The sequence below is a fragment of the Columba livia genome, chromosome 2 (genome assembly GCF_036013475.1).
Source record: "Columba livia isolate bColLiv1 breed racing homer chromosome 2, bColLiv1.pat.W.v2, whole genome shotgun sequence".
Classification (NCBI taxonomy): domain Eukaryota; kingdom Metazoa; phylum Chordata; class Aves; order Columbiformes; family Columbidae; genus Columba; species Columba livia.
The window spans coordinates 4,423,597-4,449,639 of record NC_088603.1 but is presented as its reverse complement, the minus strand read 5'-3'; the positions used below and the strand labels follow the sequence as shown (position 1 = coordinate 4,449,639).

Sequence of the window (26,043 nt, the reverse complement as noted above, 5' to 3'; positions counted from 1 at the left end):
GTGGTGGGTGTGTTCTGCACTCAGCACCAGGAGCAGCTCTTGTTCTTCCCCAGATGTAATTCTGCTGCTCTCAGTCTCCAACCTCAACTTCCACTGACTTCAAGAGGCATTTTTTGTACATGTTTCAGTAAAGACAACTGTATTGGGCTCTGTATTTAGGGAAAAATGACATCCTTGGGGAAGAATTGCATCAGTGGATGTTAGGCATCTAATTTATTGGTAAATTAGCTGGCTAATCTCCCAAAACTCCTTGTACAGTTGATAGATACTGAGGTTAATATTCCTTTTGCATATTAAAACACCTAATTTAAGGTGTCTTAATATCAGAGCTGAGTCCCACTCAGAGTGTATCTGTAATTTTAAAGTTGCCTGTTTCTAGTCCCGTATTTCCTCTTTCTCCAGATTTCACATACTTTATTTTGTTCTCTGGGAGTGGGTTGTTTGTTTGTTGTGTGTTGTTTTTTGTTTTGTTTCGTTTTGTTTTCTTGTTGTTGTTTTTTTTTTTGGATTTTGTGTTTTCGGGGGTTTTGTTTGGTTGGTTGGTTTCGGTTTTTTGTCTGTTTGTGGGTTTTTGTTTTCCTTTGTTTGTCTGTGTGTGTGACATGTAAGACACATGTCTGAAGTTACATGGTGTGGTTTTCACCCTTCAAGAACAGATAGTCAAGTCTTGTGGACAAGCACCTGGATCTGCTCTACTTATTGATCCTTTTCCTTGCTTTTCTGATTACCCTAAAAACCATTTCAGATGTCCTGCACGCCTGCCGTTCCAGAGCAGCTTACACTTCTGATAATCAAGCCCTACATTTCATGTTCACACAGTTACTATAATTGATTGGTTTGTTTCCTTTAGAGAAAAACAAATCAAAGCAAGCACAGTGAAACAATACAACTAGAAATCACAACCAAAACAAAAGACAAGGTTAGAATAATCCATAATTGAATGATTAACCAGGACCTGTGTAGAAAAAATTTACTGTAAATAGAAGTCAATGCACAATTAAATGCTTTAGGAGAGAAAAACTGTTATTAGGGTGTGTAACAAGAGTATGTTCAAACCATGTGACAAAAGCAAAGCCAAACTAAAATAATGACCACAAACAATTAATAAAGTGCACTCAAGGACTGTTGTATACATTTTGAGAACATTCCTCATCTTTGTTCCCAAGATGTGAAAGTACTTGAATCTGCTCCAGGTTTTTGGTCATACAGCCAAATGACTAATATAATTCTACCTCTTCTCTGATAACCTACAAACTACTTAAAACAGAACCCATTGTTATTATAATCGAATAAGCTAGAACAGAATTAAATACAGTACCCCCAGTTAGTAGAACAATTTCATAGTTGTCTTCATATAGGATATACCAGAATCACTGATTAGTTTCCCATTATTTTTCTGGATTGAGAACAGATAAATAAAATTCAAATGGCATTATTACAACAGGTGATCATTCCTGTACAGAGGAATAAGATTTTTCACTTAATGGAACATTTATTTTGTGCACTTTCTAATTTTTCTTCTACCTGTACCCCTAAACAGTCTATGGACAGAGTAACCTACCTGAGAGTATATATAAATACATATCTATACTACAAAACTGCATAAATATGTGCCTATACCTACAAATAACTGCTACGTCTAACTGGATTTTACAGTTAAGGTTATTTTTCTATCTGTTAAGTAATAGAACAGCTGTTCACTCTCAGAATATCATGAAGAGTCTTTAAATATAACACTGATTCTATCACAGTCCCTGCAAATCAAAAATTATCAAATTATTAAACATAAATAAGTTTCTGGACTTTTACTCTGTTACTCAAGTGTGGAGAATTGTACCCCATAACGTACTATTCTTATTCTTTGTCCGGGTAATAAGAATGTCACAGAAAATGAGAAATCTCAAACTTCCTTTTAGATATTTTAGTTGTGGTTTATTTTGCCTGGGTAAGTGGAATAATGTTTATGATCTCCGTGGGTCCCTTCAGCCTTATTTTCTGTTATTTTCCATAATTATTCCACAGTTCAATAAATGCCACCAGTAAAAAATATTGATTATATGCATGCAAATTTTCATAGTTATTTATTACTTCAGATGGGAGTGTAATTACCTGCCCACACAGATTTGTGAGCAACACCACAGAACAATTTCTCTTCCTACTGGGTCTTTAACCTTTTCTAGTAAGAAGTGAGGGAGAAGGAACAATATACTTAAATAATTTTCATATTTCTTTTTTTAACCCATCTCTAAATTCTCCAAGCCAAATAGTCTCCAACTTATAGCAGCTTTATACATGGAGAAACTCATTGACTTTTTTGGAATTAACTCCGTACTTACAAGAGTAAGCAAAAGGAAAATGAAGATCTGCAGACACTTTTTTCCCAAATTCTTCCTAAATTATCACTTCCTACAATGATTACTGGAATGGCTTTGGTGGAAGTAGTGACTAAACCAGTAGTGTTGGAGGTTTGATGCATTTCTTTTTATGTCTGGAAGTTGAAACTGATGATGCTGGACCTCTACAATAAATCACCCAGAATTGATAGCATCTTCAGCACCCTCTGGTGACTGCTTCCCATTGCTTCCTGGATCCTTCTGGTCTTTAGACAAAAAAGACACATCTACCACACTTGTTCTCCAAGGATCTGTTCTAAAGGCAAGCAATGGGGAACTATCTTGTCTCTAACAGTTCAGGTTTTGCACTACCACAACTAAAATTTTGGGCCTTCTTGTGTCCACTTCCTATGGTTTTCTGGACATTTTAATTTCACATGTTTCATTCGCCTACGACATCAGAAACCCTTCTGTCCTTTTTGTCGCAGTTGAGATGGACAAACGACACAGACCAAGTTCTTCCAGGATGAAAGTAGTAGGTGCCATTTATTGCCACAAGTGCATTTTTATACAGTTTTACCAATTCATGTGTCTCTTCACTATTGGTTACAAGTTACAGCAGTAACATCTCATTGGCTAATTTTGCTATCATCAACGTTACTCTTTTACTCCCTTCTCTCTCATGGGTACACCTTAATATCTTCAAGGCTAATTTCTGTTCCCATGCCCTCCATCAGTGAATCCACAGACCCACTGTAGTCCCCCACACCTTTTCCTCTGTCTCAGTATGATGTTTGTGAGTTTTAGTATTTTGTCCTTTACTACAGGCTTTTGGGAGATCTTGTATTTTGTAGCTTACAGAAATGTATTGGGTCTGGCTGAGATGGAGTTAATTTTCCCCATAGCAGCCCTCACAGTGCTGTGATTTCTATTGGTGACTATAAAGGTGTTAAGAACACACCAGTGTTTTGGCTACTGCTAAGCAGTGCTCACACAGCATCAAGACTGCTCTCCAACATTCCCGCTCCTTGCCCAGTAGGCTGATGGTGGGCAAGATCTTGGGAGAGGACATAGCCAGGACAGCTGACCCAAACTGACCAAAGGGATATTCCATGTCATACGGTGTCTGCTCAGCAGTAACACTAAGAGAAAGAAGCAGGAGGGGGGAGCTGTTTGTTACTATGACGGTTTTCTTCTGGAGAAACTGCTATGCACACTGAAGCCCTACTTGCCGGGAAGCAGCTGGATATCACCTAATGATGGGAAGTAGAGAATAAATCTTTTGTTTTCCTTTGCTTTCATGCACAGCCTTTGCTTTTGCTTTATTAAACTGCCTTTATCTTGATCCACAAGTTTTTTTTCCTATCTCATTTTCTCCTCACCCCATTTTGCTGAGGAGGGGAGTGATAGAGCGGCTTGGTGGGCACCTGGCGTCTTTAACCTAGGTCAACCCACCACAGTCCTTTCTGTTTCCCAGCATGGGGCTTGAAACCATGACCCTTGGCTTAAGAGTCCTTAGCTGAGTTGTGAATAGTGTGTAAATATTTACTTTTTTTGAAGTAAGTTTATATGGCATCTGCTTGCTGGTGATAGTGCTGGTCTGGGTGTTATGGCACAGTGGTTCCTTCCCAGTCAACATTCCATTCCACTTTTTCCCCTTCTGTCTCTGTTAAAAAAATCTTTCCAGAAAAAAAAAGAAAGCATCTACTGTTTATTACCAGGGGGATAATAATGAAAAATCTTCATACTTCACCAGTATCTCCTTTTTCCTTCTTCATCATGCATTCTACCTCCATTTTCATCTATTGATATCCCTCACATGGTGTTTTCAATGACTCCACATTATAACTTGCCCAGATCAAACAATATGTCTTTATTATATCTTTACTTTTGACAGGAAGGCATCTAGTAGCTGGGAACTTACTGAACCTTTAGTCTCTTTCCTTTAGTCTCTTTCATATTGGCTGAAATTTCTCAGATGTATGAAAATCCTTGTAAGGCTGGGTTTCATTTATTTTTTGGTCTTATTTTTTCTACTCTCTGAATACATTGCGGGCAGAGTCAGAGAAATTCAATATGAAACAGGAGAAAGGCTTTGTTAAACTCTGACATTGTTATCAAATCACACCTTTGCTTCAAGGTTTCTTTTTAAGTTACTCTAAAAGCTTGAACAAAATGCAGCTTCTGTCTTCCTGTTCAGGAGTATGAAATATAATGTGTTAACATGCCTCTTAACAGAGTATGAACTGGCTTTTTATAATGTATTTATTTCCTTTGTTTCTTACACTAGATCATAAGGTCCCATGGGCTCTCATAAGGAATTGCTTGACTCACCACTAGAACAATTTCCAGGAGAGATTATGGAATTTGCACACTGGAAGAAATTAAGTTATTTAATTCAGTCATTTCTCATTCTTAGAAGATTTGAATGAGTAAACAAAGAATAAATGCCTCTCAAGAGGATTCACATTGGCGTCACTGCGATTACATCAGGAATGAATTTGGCCCAAGTTCTGTTATAACTTATATTCTACTACAGACGTGTCTTTTCCACTGAGATAACTCTATTTATAAACACTAGAAAAGCAAGAATGAGGGGACGACAGGAGTCTGAATATAACGGGACAACTTTCTTCTGGGCTCTGTTACAACTCTTGCTCTTGAGAGTCTTTAGCTTTCAGTATCACAATTTATTTTGTTTTCTTTTTTTTTTTTTTTTTTTTTTTTTTTCAGCTATAAAAAGAACAGAAAATCTTCTTAGCCCCAGAGCTACCATGAAACTTAAATAACAATGATAATTTGTGAATACCTTTGGGGGAAGTTAATATCTGTGTAACAGAATTTAATAGAAGTTCTAAAATTTTCAGTCATATAGACTTGAGGTCAGTTGTTATTTTCAGTTGTTCAATGTCTGCCTGTTTTGTTTGGTCTATTTATCCCTTAAGAAACAAGTCAAAATTCCTGACAAACGTTATTAACTAAGCATCTGTTGATCTGAGGTTTTGCCTCAATAAGTCCCATTGAAAATCCTGTTCTACTATGTTGGGATTTTTTTAAGGTTGGTGCATAACCCAATACCCAGAGAACGTTTCAAGGTTTGTGTCCCATTTTAGCCTGACTTCAATGCTGTTGCGAGATTATTTAGAAAGTAACAAGTCAAAGGAATATGTGATCACTTTTTTTTATTTGAAGCCCTGAATTTATTATATTTTTGGGAAACCCCAGTGCTCAAGAGAACTGCTACCAAATCTTCTTATCTTCTTCCATGCAATCAAATTCTCTCTGCACTTTAAAAGGAAAATAGACTCAAAAACACCAAAAAGAAATGCTGTAAAAATTTCTACCTTCTCTGTATCCATGGCAACAGATCTTAGTGATTTTTACAGATGTCTTCTTCACAGGCCCATGAATCTTACAATGGGCCAAATATCACTACTCTCCACGGGTGGAAAAAGTGGATAATGTTCAGCTGTACAGTTTGGAAAGATTCTTTACCTACAGCCCCAGTTGAAGACCAGGGTTCTCTTTGGGGCACATTAATACTTGTGGGGAAAATTTATGTACAGTATTTTATGTATATTACAAATATTTATATAATATTTTATGTTTTATATATGTATTAATATCCAGCTTCTCCACCACCTCAAACAACTTTAGGCTTAGTTAATATTGTTAATTGAAACTCTTCAAAAAGATAGGATGCAGCTGATAATGCTCCACCCTGGTGTTGTCAATCACATATTTATGGGTAGGTTGTGCCAGTGAAGGGGAGGATCCATTGGGGAAGGATGTGGCAGAGGAAGGTAAGGCTTTCTGGAAGAGCAACAAATCTTTCTGTTTCTTACTGTATTGCTTTCTTCTCAAGCTCTGTCTTAAATCTGCAGACTTTAGCTGGTATTTTTAGTCTGGTCTTCCTAGAAATTACTTTGATATCAGTCACTTAAGGATTAAGATTTGTGCTACTGTGAAATATGCAGAGCTTTATAGACACTGGTAGAATAGCCTCCTTTTCCCCTTTTTTATTGGGTTGGAAAATAAATAGAAGATAAAACTGATAAAGAGAAGTGCTGGGTCCTGCACTTGGGACATAACAACCCCAGGCTGTGCTACAGGCTTGGGGAAGAGTGGCTGGAAAGCTGCCCAGCAGAGAGGGATCTGGGGGCGTTGATGGACAATGGCTGAATATGAGCCAAAAAGGCCAACAGCATCCTGGCTTGTTTCAGGAACAGTGTGGTCAGCAGGACTAGGGAAGTGATTGTGCTACTGTACTCAGCACTGGAGAGGCCAAACCTTGAATACCATGTTCAGTTTGGGGCCCCTCATCATAAGAAGGTCGTTGAGGTACTAGAGGCAGTGCAGAGGAGGAGACGAATCTGGTGAGGTGCTGGAGCACAAGTGTGATGGGAGCGGCTGAGGGACCTGGGGGGTTCAGCTGGAGAACAGGAGCTGAGGGGAGACCTTCAGATCTCTGAACTGCCTGAAAGGAGCTTGGAGCATGGAGGGGGTTGGTCTCTTCTCCCAAGTAGCAAGTGATAGGATGAGAGGAAACAGCATCAAGGATATTAGATATTGGAGAAAAAAGTTCTTCCCAGAACGGGCTGTCTGGCATTGGAACAGGCTGCCCAGGGCAGTGGTGGAGTCACCATCACTGGAGGGGTTTAAAAGGTGTTTAAATGAGGTTCTTAGGGACATGGTTTAGTGCTAGATTCAGGCTATGGTTGGACTTGATGATCCTGTGGGTTTCTTCCAACCAAAATGATTCTATCATTCTATGATCTCTTCTTCTCCTCCTAAGAAGGAAGAGAAGTGAGTCAGAATGGTGTGATGGTGGAGCAGGACAATGACAGTTATTTTGGCTGCCTCCTGCAATAAAAAGTGGGGGGTACCAGCTGTTCCAGGCCAGGCTGCCTCCAGCACTACCCCATGATCTCACATAACCCATGTCCTAGTGATGCCTCATTATCTGCAGCTGGTGAGCTTGGCACTGGCTCACGTTCTGGCAGCTTGTTAGTGTCATTCTGTCCTCCAGCAGTGCTGGCATAAAGTCTCCCAGGTTTTGTTTTTTTTTTTTTTTTTTTTTTTTGCTAATTTCATAGTGTCTCTCTGCCTCCAGAGCAGCAAAGTGATGACTTGCTTGTATATGAATAACCAATCTTTTTTTTTGTTATATTTAAACAAAGTTTTTAAAAAACCCGCACCTCTCAATTTCACAGATTATTGGCTTTTTACTCTTCTGTATTATTAGACAAAGAAATGTTCCAAAGATTTTGCCCAACTGAAGTTGCCCTTTAAAACTCTCCAAAGCTTATCTAATGCCAACTGGTTGGCAGCACTTAAAGGATTCTGGAGATTTTCTTGGATGAGGTTTTCTTGGCAGGTAACAATGCAAGAACAGCAATAAGTGTAGCTTAGAATAAATACCCTGTGACTGTAAAGAATCAAAAAGCTTTAAATGAAGAAAAAATGTTTACACCTCTCTAATTATAGATAGCAGCTCCATTTAAAAGCTGTTCTTTGATATGTGTAGAATATTCAAGAAAAAAACACAATAATTTAGTATTAACATTTATTTTTGAGGTGTGTTTCATGCGAGATATAGACAAGAACCTATCACCCTCTTGAGGAGAATAGTTTAAACGGCTGAATTTTTCCACAAATGAGATCTTCATTATCTTTTCAGCTCTGAGACAGATTATTGTCAAATGGTGACTTGAGTGTGTATTTGTATCTATTTTTTTTCCCCACCAAAATAATAAGAATAACGATAGAGTTCTAATTTATAATTCGTGTGGCTCATTCATAAGGTGGTCAGAAGGTGAACCAATGTGCTGGAGTGATGCAGAACATCCAAACCAGGTGAAATTCTCTTGTTGAACTCTGATAAAATAAGACTGGCTCTCCATTCTGAAATATACCATTTATGTTGGGCAAAGGCAAAGCACATGCACTTAATCTTTTGAAAGCTAAACCCTGCTATCTTCAGCTCATCTTCTTCTACTGTAATGCTGTTCCAATAAAAGAAAAAAAACCTCTCTGTTTCTTTCACTTCAGTTTTTAATATGATGTAGGATTAACTAGGTTGAGATATTTCACTTCTTATCTACTAAGTTCTTCCAATATACTCTTTCATAAATTAGGCTGATATTTCTTTGAAAACAGTCCTGCACTTAGTATGTCTTAAAACTCTGAAAATGTAATCTCATAAAACAACTCACTTTACTGATAATGACGTACCAGTAGAAAATGTTATCATCATTTATATCATTATAATTACATAAACCACAGATTCTAAATAGTCACAATACACTATTGAATAACTTTACACCACTGGCAGCAGTTATCCAGAAAAAGGTAATGGAAGATATTAAGGTGGCTTAGCTTCTGGTAAGCTTGACCACAGTTTATTTTGCTTTACATACAGCCCTATCTGAGTCACTTGGAGTGTACATGTAGAATTCTTCTGCTCTAATTCCAGTTGTTTTAAGCCTAAAATTCAGGTTGCTCTTAGTGCCTTTTCTAATCAGTGAAAGAAAATATACACCTCCAGAGGATAATTTATCTTGGAAACCTCCTAGAAGTGCCCTCTATAGATTTTTGGTTTTCTTCTTGTATTGTAAAAGAAATGCAGAAGAACTTAGTTCAGAGTTACATATATACTGTTTATACTGTTAAAGTGAATGAATATCATGTTAGATAACGCAAGGTGCGTCTTGGATACAGGAACACATTATTAGTTTAATAGCTGGTTCAGATCACGTGTGCTGAAAGAACACATACACTTTGTCCAAATAATTCCAAAATCTCTTAGGAGCAGAACTAAGAAGGAAAACAAATTTCCTTTTTCTCTGATCAGCTTTCCTTTTTACTCAATCTTTCATGCCTGCTTTCTGCATAAGACATTTTAAGGAAGGAATGACTTTTTTTTTTTTCTTGTGCATGATCAAGTATTCTCTTTTCCAACACAGAATGTCTTCCTTTACTGTTTTTTTTTTTTCCTCCCCTTTGTGTTTTTTCTTCCCTTTTATAACTTTGGAATTTCAGTTGTTTCTTCTTTTCACTTTCTCATGGCTTGGATTTTCAGAAGAGACTACTGAATCTGACAGTGTTTTAAGTTTGCCTCCCAACTTGAAACAACTACAGAATGACTATTTTGGTAATAAGAGCTTCTATAAGGTAACTTTACTTTGAAATGGCAATTACTTTTGGAAATCTAGGCCCCATAACCAGGCCTTGCTTAAGCCTTTATTTATTTCTGTATTTACTTAGATTTATGAAAGAACAGAGAGCACCTATCTCATATTCTCCATCTCTCTGAAAGGCTTTATATGTAGTATGCCCTTTAAAAGTTATTGTACATCGCATAATTCAGTTTAATATGCTGGCTTGTAACATTACATTTCCTTTGATATTACTCTCCTGAAGGCAATACGACCTTGAAGGTGATATTTTAAACTAATAAATGAGGAGAGAAACTGAAAACCAAATTGAATGTTGCAAGTCAAAAGCATGGATTCCCATCTCAAGCCTTTATTTTATACATTAAAAAACCAGAAGTATAACATTTATGTATTTACATTTATTCTTAATTCCCAAAGAAACAAATTTTATGCAAATTCTTGTCCATTCCCTTTTGTCTGTGTGTGGATCCATCAATCCCTTTGTCCCTTGTTCTGCCATTCCTCTTTTTACTCCTCCCCTTAACCCAATAATTTGTAGTCCACTGAATAAAGTCAGCAACTTTTGACAGGGGTACAGTAGTCTCAAAGCTGCAATTTCCTATATTTTTTGTGAAAACGGTGGTGTGCTGAGTACAATAAAGATGTCACAATAATTCTTTTCATGGAGAAGAGGACAGGTGGGACTTGCCCCCTTTGTGAAGAGGACTGAATAAGTGAGCAGTTATGTAGTACACAGGGTATTGTCACACAAAACGAATATCTCTGCTTTTGCACTTTCTCAAACAAAGAAGTTAGCAGAGATGAAAAGGAGGCATGTTGCACGAGGTACAGAATAAAGACATGGTAGGATGTTGTGGATACAGTTAAGAGCATTTAAATATAGTGACTGTAAATCAGGGTATTGCAGTAGAGACACCACAAGGAAATAGGATGTAAATCTATAGAAAAATAACTATTCGTACATAATCCTGGTGGCATAGTGACTCTGTGTTGGTGGAAGATAACACGTTCTATCCTCAGTGGATTTAAAGCGAGGTCCCTTCTTTGAACTTGGTGAACTTCAACTATGGGGCTGCCTAAAATCTGGTTTTATGTCCAGCCACTATCAAAACTAAGACTCTCAAGGCAGACCTAGGCAGAGGAGAAAAAGAAGATAAGGGATGCTAAGCAATTTCAGAAGAACTCTTTATCACTGCTCTTCTGCCAGCATGGTTTACATTGGGGTTTTTTAATTTTTCTTCTTGATGCTTGTCCAGACATTTCAGGCAAGAAGGGAGACTTTCGGCTGCCAGGAGTATCAGGTTAGGGAGAGAGTGTTTTGCTCCTCAAGGCTTAATTTGAAGCGAAGGACAGGAACAAGGCTTGTGCGAACCTCCACAAAGAGAGGATGTCTAGAATGGTTTTAGTGCTGGGTATAATTTTAAAATTGCATCAGAAGATTCTGCAATGATAAATATCCGTAGTTTCCTCCTTGTTACAAAATTTGACCTTTCTCTGAAAAAGTTATTCTTTTTCGGTTGCTGCCAGGTCATATCTATCCTTAGGTATATGAAGCACACCTCTCAGCTTCAACAATATTGAATTTAAGCTTAGGCATCATGGGCTTCATATGAAATTCGTATAAAGTCCATATTGTGGATTCAGCTGAAACCAAGACTCATTTTTTGAAGTACATTTCACAAAAACAGTGAAAGGTGGATCCTGCCACAGGGAGTCTGCAGTCTGAACATGAGTTTTATTGCACTTCTATAGAAGAAGCTTGAGGCAGAGATGTAAGGATTGATCATGTGCTGTGATTTTCCTGTGGTTTGAATTGCTCAGGACCTGCACAGCTGTGCTGGCACCATTCATAGCCAGCAGTAACATGTTCCAGTCCTCAGCTGGATTCCTTCACTCAGGATCAGAAAGTGGTTGAAGGAGTCTTCATAGCTACAGGTCACCTCAACTCTCCATGTCTGCTCCAAATAAACACATAGATCCTATGGGGAACATAAGATTCAGCCATTGAATAGGCAGCTGTCTAGGCTAAGCTGGGTCTTAGCCTCGTTCTAATGAGAGTAGTCACCATCACCTTAAAATGGGATCATCCATATCTGGGAAGTGGCTCTTCATGAACTGCAGAGGCAATTTTGCTTAGCTGAATGGGGTAAAAGGGTAAGTCTTAGCCATCTGAAGAAAAAAAAAGTAATAATAATAATAATACAATACTTGAAGGATTACTTTGTGTTTCCTCAAAAGTCAGTGATGAGGGATACAGGCTCCCAAAGGATCATCCATCCCATCATGTTGTCCCTAAAACAAGGTTCCTTACCTGGTGTGCATATAAATGAGCCAAATTTAGCACCCAGAGACAAGATGCTGTTTTATTACAGAGTTGCACAAGTCTGGATGCTGGAATAAAGCCAGCATGTCAGCCAGAGAAGTAAAAGACATTATACACAAAGTCTTATCACTACGTTCACACCCTAAAGAACCAATCAGTTACATATTTGCATATTGTATTACACAATCTTTTTAACATATAGCGAGCAATATTCAGCTAAAGGACACTTTATCCTACAGTCTTGAGATATGTGTCAAAGCAAGATTCAATTAATTGTGCAGGCAAAATGTCTACAGCTGCAAGGTCACTAGTCTCTGTAGTTTGTGATCAGGTGTTTTGCAAGTCAGTCTTTGCTATATGAGCAGACTGACCTAGAACTGAAACGATATACATCTCTAGGTTAGCAATTGCAGACAGGATTCATTCTTGTAAGTGATGACAACAATCAGAGAGGATGTAACTAGCTGAATAAGATGCAGCGCTCTTCTGCCCATATTACAAACAGTGTGTAAGTAGTTACTCAAGGTCAAATGCCAAGATTTACATCGCTTACGTTAACTGAGATAAATCCCAAAAAGTTTACCAAACATTAAATTCAGTCTGCAGGTTGCAGTGCGGACACAGGAAGGGAGGCCAGAGTTTTGTGCCCTGTTTTCAAGACCATCCATTAGCAAGACAACCACTTTTCACTCTGTTCAGCATGAAATCTGATTCTTTAAGACTGACTGTTGTCACCAATTACTAACATGCTAAGAACCAGGAAAATTTGTCTGCTTCAAGCTGCAACTTGCTGCTTGCTGTGTCTGAGATACATCTTTCAAAGTTGCCTTGGACATCCGCACATGGCAAAGGAGATCGAGTGCCAGTGCCAGAGGAGAACCCTGCTGTGCAGTTTCACACTCAAGTCACATTGATTTCCGTGGGCAGATTTCACCCAGCAGGAGTTGCTGGCTGTATCATGGGTTTACAAATGTAAGGGAATTGTGCACACTGGCTTTTATTACATTTAAAATATTGTCATCCTTTTCTTTACTCTTCCAAATGTTCGTGTTTTGTTTTGTGTGTTTTTGTTTTTTTTAATCTTCCTTTTGTTTTGTGTTTTTGTTATTGGTTGGTTTGTTTGTTTGTTTTGTTTTCCCAAATATGTTTTTCTGGGCACAACCAGGCAAAATTCTCATTGATAGTGAATTATTTGTATTCTCTATCACTCACCTGTTTTAGTACCTAAGGCAACTTACTTGACTTTCTGCTTCTCTATCCCTCTCTTCTAACATCAGCACATCAGTGCTTTCTAGCACAACAGACTTTTTAAATGGGGCTATTTTTTCACTATGTATAGTATTACCACAAAAATAGCCACCTGATATAATGGAATTTCATATACAGTGCTATAAAACTTTTTTTTTTTTTGCATATCTATGCTTTCTTTTCTGCAGTATGAAGATTTCCTTGCATTTCTCTAGGTTGGTTTGCAGCATTTATTGCTATCCCAGTGTTTGGAAGACAACCGGCATTGAAATAATAATAAGAAATGTTTCCCTGTTCCTATCAAACCCATGTAATTTAAGCAAGAGAGGCCAGCAGGTGGTTCTCAGAAGATCTCATTGGTCACTTTGTCTCTAACACCTCTTGTAAGCAAATGTCTCATTACTATGGATATTTACATATCCTTTACTTTTGTATAGAGTGACATACATTGATCCACTATAAACTTATTATTATATGCCTTCATATTTCCATGCTAAATACAGTTACTATGGTGTCGAGAGACACAAGGTATCAAAGACAATACAATCTAGTATGTCTTAATGTGATCTTGATTTCCATCTTTAGTATGCTGATTGTATCATGAAACTTTTAAAGCTCCAGGGTTGAGACTTTTAAGATATTCTAGTGAATCACAGTACTCACACAATGAGATCCTCATCTGGCAAAAGAAATGACCTGGGAAGAAAGAGAGAGGAGAGGAAAATGTAAAGGGTGCCCTGTTTTCAACTCCTGAGATGATTTCATGAGCATTTTTGCTGTAGTATTTTTTTCTGGTGCGTCTGGCAAAAGATGAAGGAATTTAGCTAATAGGATCAGGATTTTATATGTTTATTCATTTATATTATGTAATCTGATGCTACATCCTTTAATTTGAAAAAAAATTATCAACTGCTTATCATATTCCTATCATATGCCATCATTACAACATCACAAGAGTGTTTGAGACTGACTTGATTCTTTAAACACTGTACCACACAGAACTGCCCTGTCCACCACACATGGTAGTATCTGTCTTATATTTTGTGAGAAAACATACGTTTTGATTCCCTGGTGATGGAAAAAATACATCAAGTCCAGTCCTGTGAGCATACATTCTCTGCTGATGGAAACTTGCTACTATCACAAAAGTTGATAAAGTCCACACTGGTTTTACAAGTCGATCACCCAAAACTCATTATATTGTACTTCTGCCAGGCTGTAAGTGTGACACTTTGAAGTATTATCTGCTTTTACTGAAGATCTTATTTTTCTTGGCGCATAGTCACAGAGAGAGCTTATCAACTGAAAACCACTTGGAAAATCATGGAGCTTGGGGCTTTTAACAGCTGATAAGATTATGTGCTCAATCTCAACATCAAATGCAAATAAGTAGCAGAGTTATTTAGATTAAGTTTTTCTTTCTTTTCCTGCTGCGGTAGAAGATGATCACCATTTGAGATTCCTTTACCAAGTAATTATTTTTTAGATATTAGTAGGGAATCTGAGGGATTATTCTGGTGTTTTCTGTACACTGGATAAGTCTTCTAGGTTTCTGACCTAGTAAGATGGTGGTTTACAGAATTACAGAAGGAACCATGCGGATATAACTGGTTCTTGAAAGCCAGTCATAGTTTGCTGTGTCTCTGACACAGTGATCAGAAAGCAGCAGGGGATAGGCTCCTTTATTATATTTCTATAACACACAGAGCCTGATATTTTTCAATATCCTAAGAAAAGACACTTCTTATCTACAACCCCATCACCTCCTCCTCCTGCATGGTTATAAGAGAAAGTGGGTTCTTTACCTCTCAGATCTTTAATTCAAAGCTTGTTACCTGAAGCCTAATCTCTGAACTGTTGTTAAAGGCATAATTATGTCTTTAGATAATGCAAGAAATCCCCATCTCTACAAACATTCAAGGCCAGGCTGGATGAGGCTCTGAGTAACCTGGTCTAGTTGAAGATGTCACTGCTTATTGCAGGGGGGTTGAAATAGGTGACTTTTAAAGGTCCCTTCCAACCCAAACTATTCTATGATTCTAAGAAGTCATTAGAGGTCAAAATTATCCTTTGGATGTTGTGAGTTTATATTCTCTAGACTGAAGACTGCAGTAAAGACAGTGAATTAAATTATGACAGTTCTTTACTGATGCAGGACGTTTCTTGTTCCAGTTTTTTTAAGAAAATGAAAAACATGAAAGAAGTGAGCTTCCCTCCCATATCCACAAAACTGGCTGTAACATGAAGCAGAATCTGTTTTTCAGTTTGCAGTCATCTCCCTGGGTCAAATTCCAAAATGTACCGGTACCTGACCTTTGACAAGGGTTAGAGGCAAGAAAAATTTATAGAATTTAAATCAAAGATGCCTAAAGGTTTAACTCAGCAATACTGAACAGCAGTTAAGTGATACTGAAAAATAGATGGTGGTACATTTCATGCTTAAGGGAAAATTTGTTTCTGGTGTATGTTTGAGTGATTTAACTGGGGCTGATCAATGTCATTTTCTGCCAGGGTAGAGTCTGATCGTTATTATGCCATGCAACTATCTGTTTTATGCTATTCCTAGTAATGAAAATTATCTTATTCCAGGGAAACCTTATCAGAAAATTCTTCCAAAAAGCACATCTTTATGGATAGAAGAGCCAACTATAAAGTGCAATAACAATGTGAAGAAAGGAATGGATTTCCATTATTACTGTGTTTATCTCCTCTTCTCTCCTATAGGTTGCCCCGGAATGTGGGATAATATTACATGCTGGAAACCTGCAAGCGTGGGTGAAATCGTCTTTGTCAAGTGTCCTGCACTGTTCAGATTTATCATCTCTGAAGACGGTAAAGTATTTTCACTTTGTTATTTGCCTCTTTGGTAAAGCTGCATATCCAGCATGAGTATAAAACCTCCCTTAGGAACTTGGTGTGAAGCAAATTCATAAACTCTACAGTGGTGTGGAGCTGAGCTTCAATTTGAAAAAAAAAAAATACAGTAGGAAACCAGGATGCATAGATGTGTGTATGTGTACAGAGGTGAGAGGGAATGTGTGAAAAAAAGCCTTCACAGACTATACAACACGAAAACTTCACCAACTTCAATTGCTAAAGGGAATGTTCTGCCCTTGGGTCCCCGCTGAAATCAGTGAGACCTCAAACTGTGCTTGGGTCTTGGATAATTAATAATCACAATTCAAACCTGGTTTAGAATATAACTAAAATTCAGACTAGTTTCTTCTTATGCATAAGGAGAACATAGGCATGAGATGACCAACTATTAGGAGCTCCTATGCTGGGAGTCCAGGGAGGAGTCAGTGGGAACCAAAGACTCCTGGAGAGATGCAGAAGGTCTATCATGTTTTTTTTGTGGTCTGTAGATCTGAAATGTCACCATCCTACTGCCCCTTGCAGCTGGTACAAGCAACCAAGCTAATAAATGTAAGATCAGAGATTTGGGCTGTTTCTGCTTCCAACATGTATTGTTGCCTGACGGAGTTGTCTCTTGTCTTGCAAAACATACTGAAGATGGTCTGGTGCATTTTCTCTTTTCTCGCTTTCCTCTACCACTTTAGCCCCGAAAAACAGCCCTATGCACTCACCGTACTTGGTAACCAAACCCTATGAGATCCCAGCTTCAATCCCTATACAACTCAGCCACTGCTCCCAAATGTATTACTATTAAAAGAAGAACCTATCTTAATAGCGGTAATACTAACTATTTGACCTAGTTATTAGTATTGCCTTGTGCTTTTTAATGGGAAGACCCTCTGTGCAAGCTACTGTTTGCGTGATGCCAAAACCTCCTTTTCCTTTCACAGTTTTCTTTAATCTTTGAAATGCATGAAAATTTGAGAATGAATGTGTGGACAGGAGAAAAAACTATTAAGTTGTTCACAGCAGATCAAGAGAACATCTAATCAAGCTATTTAAGTCCTTTTTTTTTTTTTTTTTTTTTTTAGTTTTCATGATTCTGTGAAATTATCTTCCCAGCTGAATGACTAAACTAAACTAAGTCCACCCATCAATGTTAGCTAACAAGAAGACTTTGCTGGTAACTAACATAGTTTTCTCCATCACCTCCCAGTGCTCATCTAGGCTGCTTCAGATCACTTAATCAGTACTCTCCTTTAAAGAACAAGTTTGTCATTTTCCCCCAGAATCCTTTTCCTCAAAGATTATTTTACCAATAAATTATTCAGTCTTGAGCCCAAAATCCACCTTCCCTATGTTGCCACACACAGAACACAATTTGTGGGAGACAGTAAGTCCTAAGTCCTCACCTTTAAATGCATCCATTTGAACTCATCCAGACACTGAAGCAAGTGCCAACACTCTTGTGAAATTGAAAGATATTTAAGGGTCATATTTACTTCATCTAAATTTACCCATATGAAATTTGAATGTTTTCCCTGTGCAAGTCCTCTGGACTCCATCTGTAGTCAGTGAAAAGAAAGAGACCCACAGAAGGCAATTTATATTATTCCAAACATTGAGGTTAATTGTACCTAGGAGATACCTCTCTTTATTCAGCAAGTACCAGGGGCACCTAATTTTTGAACGGGAAAAGATAAGTCCCTCTTTAAATTATCAGGTATAAATAAATAATTACTACTATAATTCTATGTGCTTTAATCATAGCCAGTATAATTAAACATAATCTTTACTGCTGTAATATTGGTTCAGTACTCAGTGGGTACAGTGTCACTTACTGAGGCATTCACGTTTAGTGATAAAAGAAAAAACCAATACTCCAGCATCCTCTGGGGTTTGTATCTAGCATGGGTAAGGAAATAATCTTCCCTTCTTCTGGTGTGTTTTTTTCTTTGTTTTCTTTCTTTGTTTGTTTGTTTTCAGTTTTCCATGACTTTGTAATCAATTTTTCCTGATTACTTGTCATTCAGCCTGTCAAGCCAATTCTGGTCATCCTTTGCTCAGGATATACACTCACCCAGAAGTTTTCATGATCCAGTTTTCAGCGATGCTTTCAGCCTTCAGGCAAAATACTTTTATGTTATTTATTGCGCATCAGCAGATGGATGATACGCTGTTATTTTCTGATATATTATAACTGCAGGCAGCCTGCTGCTTAATACAGCACTTGTCTAGATTTCCACTAGGACCCCTCCTTTTCTGTGGCTTGTAATCTACACCCCCTACATACCCTCTAGCTATGATGTGCTAACACATGGTAACATAATATAGCACTTTTCTCTCTCTCTCTTTCTGCCTGTTTTGGATTCAATTCTCTGGATATTTCTAGTTTGATACTATGGAGAGTGGTGCCGTGTACACCCACAGCACAAGAAGTCTCCCTCACTGCCAACCTGTCCACACACCTTTGCCATGGACATTTTAGCTATTCTTTATATCAAGAGTGTCTCTGCTTCTATTTATATCCCACACAAATACGGTGTCTTTTTGTTTTCACTGGTGAAATTTCTCTTCCATGGTGTTATCATTTCTGAAGTAATTAAGGCTAAGAGGGCACTTGAGAAATCATGTAACCCATCTCTCTCCTCAGAGATGAGGTTAGCTCAATACAATCTATTGTAGCACTTAACTAATCTGTTACTGGTTAATGGGAAATATTATTTGTTTAATAAAGAGAAAATATCCATTTTAGAAAAAACAAAAACAAACCAAAAGCTCTACTATATCTGGAGCTATATAAAATAAAGGCCAAGAATAATATTTTTAAATTGTCTGTCTAGGATTCCATAGAATCCTAGAATCATTTTTCTTGGAACAGACCCTCGAGATCATCAAGTCCAACCAGTAACGAAACTTTGGCACTAAACCATGTCGCTGAGAATCTCATCTATGTGTCTTGTAAACCCCTCTGGGGATGGTGACTCCACCATTGTCCTGGGCAGCCCATTCCAATGCCCGACAGCCCTTTGGGGAAGAAATTGCTCCCAGGATCCAACCTCAACCTCCCCTGGCGCAACTTGAGGCTGTTTCCTCTCATCCTGTTGGTTGTTACTTGGGAGCAGAGCCTGAGCCCCCTGGCTCCAACCTCCTTTCAGGCAGTTCAGAGATCAGAAGGTCTCTCCTCAGTTCCTGTTCTCCAGCTGAACCCCCCAGGTCCCTCAGCCGCTCCCATCACGCTTGTGCTGCAGACCCTTTCCCAGCTCCGTTCCCTTTTCTCAACTCGCTCCTGCACCTCAAGGACTTTGTTGTCATGAGGGACCCATTTCCAGATTTGTTTCCATATTGCACTTCACATCTGACCAGTAGCAGGGTGACAATGTGACCTAAGGGAGGAGCAGTCAGTCCAATGTAAACATATGTCCCACTTGCTTGATTTCCTTACAGGATCACTAATAAAAGTGACAGCTGTTACCTCTTGTAGTGCTGGGTTTGAGGGCTTTTTGGACATCTGTTCAATAGGAACAAAACCAAGATTCATAGTTCCTTAGATAAACAAATAAACATTTAATTTGGAGTAGTTTGAAATCTCTACAGATCTGGCTGGATTTGCACTGGTGACCCCAAGGTGGAAATATCTGTATCCATAATCACTCTCCTGAGTCAATCAGCATGAGTTTTTCACTATCGTTGCTGCTAATTTTAATTAGCCAAGTATATTTGCTTCAATGAGGGCTTAATGAAAAAGTCACATTTTATGATGGTTCCTTAAATAAAGGGTTATTAGATAAGTAAAATGTTTCTAAGACAAGGCTGATCACATTTTATAGATTGTTATAGTGTCCTCTGCCTGTTGCTATGTTCCTAGAATATATAACTAGGCTAGGCACTGACAGTGATATTTAATTATAGCATATTCATTCTTAAGAGAGCAAAGTTTTTATATGGCCATAAATAATTTTTACAAACAGTAGTAATAACTTGATATTTTACTTTAGAAAGTTTATCCTACAAAGTACTGAAGCACCTGCAGGTACATCTGTTTGTGTAACAACAGGGAAATCATACAATTGGGAAGTGTTAATCTTAAAGAAGAGGTAGAATTTAACTTTGGATAACTAAGTTATATGTGGGTGTCTGTACTGATCACATGAATTTCTGGTTCAGTAAATGGAAAGCAGTGGGTACTTGTAGAAGATGCTTCCTCTGACCTGTCTCAAATGGTTATCTTGAGATGAATTAATTCAGTGGAAGGGGCTGTTTGTTTTGTGAATTTCAGAAAGGAATTTGGCTGGCTTGGCTTGGATGTCTGATTTCCAAATGCAGTAAAATGAGAAAGAAAAATAAATTAAAAAAAGAGAGGCTACAAAATAAAAATTAACCAGCTAAACTGTCATCTGAAGAGATGTTTTATTGAAAAAAAAAAAAAATCTATGGATTAAGCTAAAAATATCAGCTTTTGTTGTTTTTAAATTGCAAATATGCTCTAACCTTCACTGCAATTAAACTGAAGAGTAACTGCTGTCAACATCAGACAGAAAGCCTGATGTTAAATCCTATGCATTGTGGGTTTTTGACCCTTCCTTGGAAAATTTCATTTCACCCCTCTATTCCTCCAAATCACCAGGAAATTTTATTACCTTTTAGATGCAGACTGTGCACAAGAAAGTTGTTCTTAAAATCTCTCCATGTTAAAAACAAATATTCACTCCCAAGTCTTTTCTAATCTGGCAGGTTAAGGATTTACAGTGACTTTCCTTCTGAAGTGTTCCTAAATTTTAATGTATTTTCCACTTGAACATTCATTTCTTTGATTGATATCCATCAATTCGCAATTTTATTTTCATTGGGAGCTATACCTTCCGTGCTGCCATTGTTGTATATTATGCTTTCTCCAGTCACAGAATCACAGAATGTCAGGGATTGGAAGGGACCTGGAAAGCTCATCCAATGCAATCCCCCCACCGGAGCAGGAACACCCAGATGAGGTTACACAGGAAGGTGTCCAGGCAGGTTTGAATGTCTGCAGAGAATGAGACTCCACAACCTCCCTGGGCAGCCTGGGCCAGGCTCTGCCACCCTCACCATGAAGAAGTTTCTTCTCAAATGTAGAGTGGAACCTTTTGTGTTCCAGTTTGTACCCACTACCCCCTGTCCTATTATTGGTTGTCACAGAGAAGAGCCTGGCTCCATCCTCCTGACACTCACCCTTTATATATCTGTAAACATTAATAAGGTCACCCCTCAGTCTCCTCTTCTCCAAGCTCCAGAGCCCCAGCTCCCTCAGCCTTTCCTCACACGGGAGATGCTCCACTCCCTTCAGCATCTTTGTTGCCCTACACTGGACTCTCTCCAGCAGTTCCCTGTCCTGCTGGAACTGAGGGGCCACAACTGGACACAATATTCCAGGTGTGGTCTCCCCAGGGCTGAGTAGAGGGGCAGGAGAACCTCTCTGACCTACTGACCACCCCCCTTCTAATCCACCCCAGGTACCATTGGCCTTCCTGGCCACAAGGGCCCAGTGCTGGCTCATGCTCATCCTGCTGTCCCCAGGACCCCCAGGTCCCTTTCCCCTACACTGCTCTCCAACAGGTCATTCCCCAACTTATACTCAAACCTGGGGTTGTTCCTGCCCAGGTGAAAAAGTCCCTTCCCAGTACCACCTCCAGAGACAACCAATTTGGAATGGAGAATATTTAAAGCATTCCAAGGTATCCTGGAAAAGGAAGAGAAAAATAAAGTGTGTCAAGCTGTGATGTTGCGTTTCAGTATGACATACCCAAAACTAGAGATGGCCCCACTTGAAAATTTTCTGTTTTATTTTTCCCTTATATATATATATATATATATCTGTATATTTTTTTTTTTTTTCTCCCCTGAGTTGATATTGCCCAGCAGTGGAAATCTACAGAAGCCCAGTCTGTGCTTTTCTGTCTTTGCCCTGAACACCAGAGATATTCTGGAACCTATAAAGCCACATTACTCAAATGGATTATTGAAAGAAACCCAATAGCCAGAGCAGAAATGAGCATATTTTTAGAACTTTGATTTGCCATAGAAACTAATACAAATGACAATAGGCAGTTTCTGAGCATTGCCATATGCTCTACATTGAGAAAATGCTTTCATTCACAAATCCAAATAATAAGCAGGACTAGCTCTTACTGAATCTTCCAGCAATTCAGAATTTTATCTAGAGTTCAGTCTAGGACACTACCTGCTACACCCAAAAGAACAGTATTACAAAGTGTGATTTGCTATGTTAGAGAAAATGTACATAATTTTTACCAAACATGTGAAACGCATCCTATGTTGAGACCACGATTAAGGGGTCCTAATCAAAATCCAGTAGGGTAAAGAAGGTATCCAGGTATTATAGAGTTTAAGAGGGAATTATATCCTGTTCTCATACTTTTGAAGCAAAGTATTTGACTTGCTGCTACTCTGAAGTTAAATTATTTCAGTGTCCAGTCAACAAGCTTGATTGTTCATGAGAACAAGAAATTAAAAGTAGCCTATTACTGATACCACTAAACACTGGGAGACACTCAAGTGCTTTGTTGCAAGAACACTAAACTCCATTTATACTGCGCTAGAGATATCATGGGTGGACAACAGGGTTTATGATTGCAGGGTTAATTGGATTTGGGAAGCCATCTGTGACTTCTTTCTCCTGTCTGACTTTAGATGTTGTTCTTAATCAAACAGAACAGGATGACAAGAGACAAGTTAATGAGAAGGGAAATGATACTACATGTTCATATATCCTTCTGTGTAATTTTTGGGGAAATAGCCCTGGTAAAGTCTTTAAGTGCTGACTACATACCACTGTGAAAATGCTATGTAACTCCCAAACTGGATGAAAAGACAATACAAGTAATTGTCTTCCCAAGGTAAAAGTTGTTGAAAATATTTGCAAGTTACAGTTTCTAATAGTTTGGGTTATATATTGATATTTTTTGGCAAAGACAGGAACAAAAGGTGACTGCTAAAGATCGGGGGACTTCTAAATAACAAAATGTATCTAGAAGATTCTTCACTTATTTTCAAGTGAAGTAGAAGATGCAGGATTTCTTTGCTACTAGCTGAAATTGAGGTCGGCATTGCAGCAGGCTGAAACTGGAAATTACATTTGCCTGTCAAATAGACAAGGCAAAAGATCAATGCAAAGGTCTAGATTTCTATTCAAGCATATCACCCCGATGGATATTTCAACATCCTGCATGAAAATGACGGGAAAAAAAGTCCCCAAAAGCAAGGAGTAGTCTCTGAAAACCCGACGTGATCCATCCCATAGCATTTCCATCATGGGAGTACTAATGATCCATCAGAGCTTAATCAGTCTTTGAAGCAATCAGGAATCTGTGTATACCTTAGTTTCATCCTTCACTTTATATGAGATTCTACATAACATTCAGAAACATCTTCAATGCAAGGATATCTGTTTTTTTAATACATTTACCAGCTAAATGTTTTGGAGAACTTTCAAAGCTGTCTGCAGATTGCATATATGTTATTGTTGCTTGGTCTTCAGCAAGTCCTAGAAAAAATAGTGACATAAAGAAGGAGTACAAGAGACCTACTGAGTGTCTAAGTTACAAATAATAAGTCTTGCCAATAACCAAGATGATAGTGCTTACTAGATAACAAGTCATTTCCTGCTGGTTTTCATCCCCAGGCTTTCCACAGGCAGTAAAACTGTGGGATTACTTCAGCTTTTCCAAAGCGAGGGAAACAGGCTATAATTAAGCACGCTTCCCTGCTCACGGCATCACAAATTCTATCTGCAATGCAGAGGGAAATGGGAGGAAAATATTGTTATCAAAGAATACTAGATATATCTACATTTCCAATCAAGTAGTTAAGGCCTCATCAATATTTTTTTTACAGGAAAAGGACATATTATGGTCTTTCCCACCAAATTATGGGGACATAAGACTCAGTGCTTCTGATACTCAAACATACGATGTGACCAAGAGCATTTCAGTTCAAGGTCAAGTCCTTGGTCCTTTGCAAGGTGCCATCCTGCAGTGGCCAGGGCAAAGCCATAACAGAGCTCAAGACCTTTGTCACTATGACCTGAAACCTAATTTGGCCTTGGAAAAAAATCATAAATAATTATCTTCTGGGAAGCATGCAAGGGTGAAATATGCTGAGAGCTGCTGAGTAGTTTGGAGAACACTTGGACAGCAAAAGGTAGCGCTTTAAGGTATCACTGTAGGTGCAACATTGGCAGATGCTTCAACCTTTACTAGCAGCCTTTGTCCTATACTTGTTTCTCCTCTTGACTCAAATAACTGAAAAAGTGGTTCCAGTTGACTGCAAGATTTTAAGTGTGGTGGGCAAACATTCATTCTCACCTTTAAGCAAGTGATTTAATATGCTTTCTTCTCTAAGACTTATTTCCTAATTGATAATCTCCATTGAACAATGTTTCTTATTTTCTGTTTCTTGTTTGAAAAACATTTGCTTTTCTCTGAAATACCACCCATGCCCTCTTTGGAGCTAGGAGACCCTTCAATAGTGTTTGCATTGATCTTGCACTCTGATAGATGCTCCTATGAGAGCCAGCCTCATAGGAAGGATACACTTAATGTTTAGATGATGCCTTGCAGTTGCTATGGTGACCTCAGTCTGCTGCTAGTTTCATACCCTTTGATAAGAAAGAGGAAGAGAAGAAGAAAATCATAATCTCCCTTATGTGTTATTGATCATATCTCTGCATCAGTCCTGCTTCAGCCAGCCTTATATACGCTGGCCTTTATGTTCTCCATATGAGACCTCCTTGGTATTCTCCCGTGACTTCCAGGCATGATTCACTGGATCTTCTTGTCATATGCTGTGAAATCATTACGGGATATATGAAGGAAGGACTTGTTTATCAATTCCATCACTGCCTTTACTGCAATGTTTTGCACAAACCACTGGGTAACAAAGAAGTTGCAGAAGACAGTTCACCTGATCCTATGGTAGATGTATAAAAAAAATCACCCTCCTGAAGTGCCAGTTTCTTTACCCTTTATGGGAGGAGACTTAAAAAACAGATCAACTTATCTTTGAGTGAGCAAATTGGATGGGACAAATTTGCCCCACAAGATCAGTTCCTCAGATGTCCTTAGGGACCAGTTCTTACTCAAACATCCAAATATGAACCAGGCTTCCCAATCATACCCTTAATTTCCCTCTGCCTCAGTTTTCCTGTTTTCTAAGTACAGTGAACAATACCAATTATTTTTGTGCTGTCTTTTATGCAAGCACTATGCTCACAAATCCCTTTGATGAGGCAAATGTCAATATATAGTAAATGCTAAGTGAGCCAATGACTTTCGTTCTGTAGTTTAAAGTATTGCCTATGGGGCATGAGGCTGGAGAGACCAAAACCCCTGGAAGGAGTGGAGGGAAGCACTTAGCTTAAGGAAAGGTGTGGGAACCTGTAAAGGTGTGGGAACCTGCTCTCAAACTTTGCCTGGCTGCCACTTTCTATAAATCCTGTTAATTAGATTGTAAAGACCTAGCAGCTGATTCTGGATCACTTTTTTTCCCCAAAAAAAGGGCAGTAATGAAGGAACTGAGATGGCTGGATAGTGTGCACCTGAGATCATGCATCATGTCACATGTCACGGAGGCACCTCAGAAATCAATTTAGGCAGACGACAAGCTCTAAACAGTCTTAATTCTAGCCAGAACTGTTTATTGGAGAACCAACTAAAAATGGGGTCTATACAAAATTATTTAGCACTCTGACAACACTTAATAAATATTTAATAATTTCATGGCTGTGCAACCACACAAGAATGAGGATCCTCAGTGTGCATGCACCCACTCACAAAAACAAGAAGCCTCTTTCACTCAAGGGTACTCAGAAGAAATAATCACTTGCCCAGGGTGGGCAAGGGCTCACTCAAGGATATACCGCTCCCCAAGGAGAAGGTGAGGGCAGTCAATCCTGGGAAGTCTCCTTAGATGGCGCCCCAATCTGAGCCAAGGGGTCTGTTCACAGTCCCACTGCTCTGAGAAGACCAAGGGGGTCTTCAGCAGGGGCCCTGTTTTATAGCCTGGTTGGATCTGGCTGTCATCATTAGGAACATGGTCAAGAAGCTTCTCT

At 38.6% G+C, this 26,043-nt stretch overlaps 1 protein-coding gene across 12 annotated transcripts in view; it reads left to right on the top strand.

Moving 5' to 3' along the window:
• The window catches only part of ADCYAP1R1 (ADCYAP receptor type I), a 157,162-nt gene that overhangs the window by 76,780 nt on the left and 54,339 nt on the right, over positions 1–26,043 (top strand). For all 12 annotated transcript variants that reach the window (XM_065050329.1, XM_065050339.1, XM_065050331.1 and 9 more), the window contains one exon: positions 15,807–15,914. In XM_065050329.1, coding sequence (XP_064906401.1) covers positions 15,807–15,914 — 108 coding nt within the window. The remainder of the gene's footprint in view (positions 1–15,806; positions 15,915–26,043) is intronic.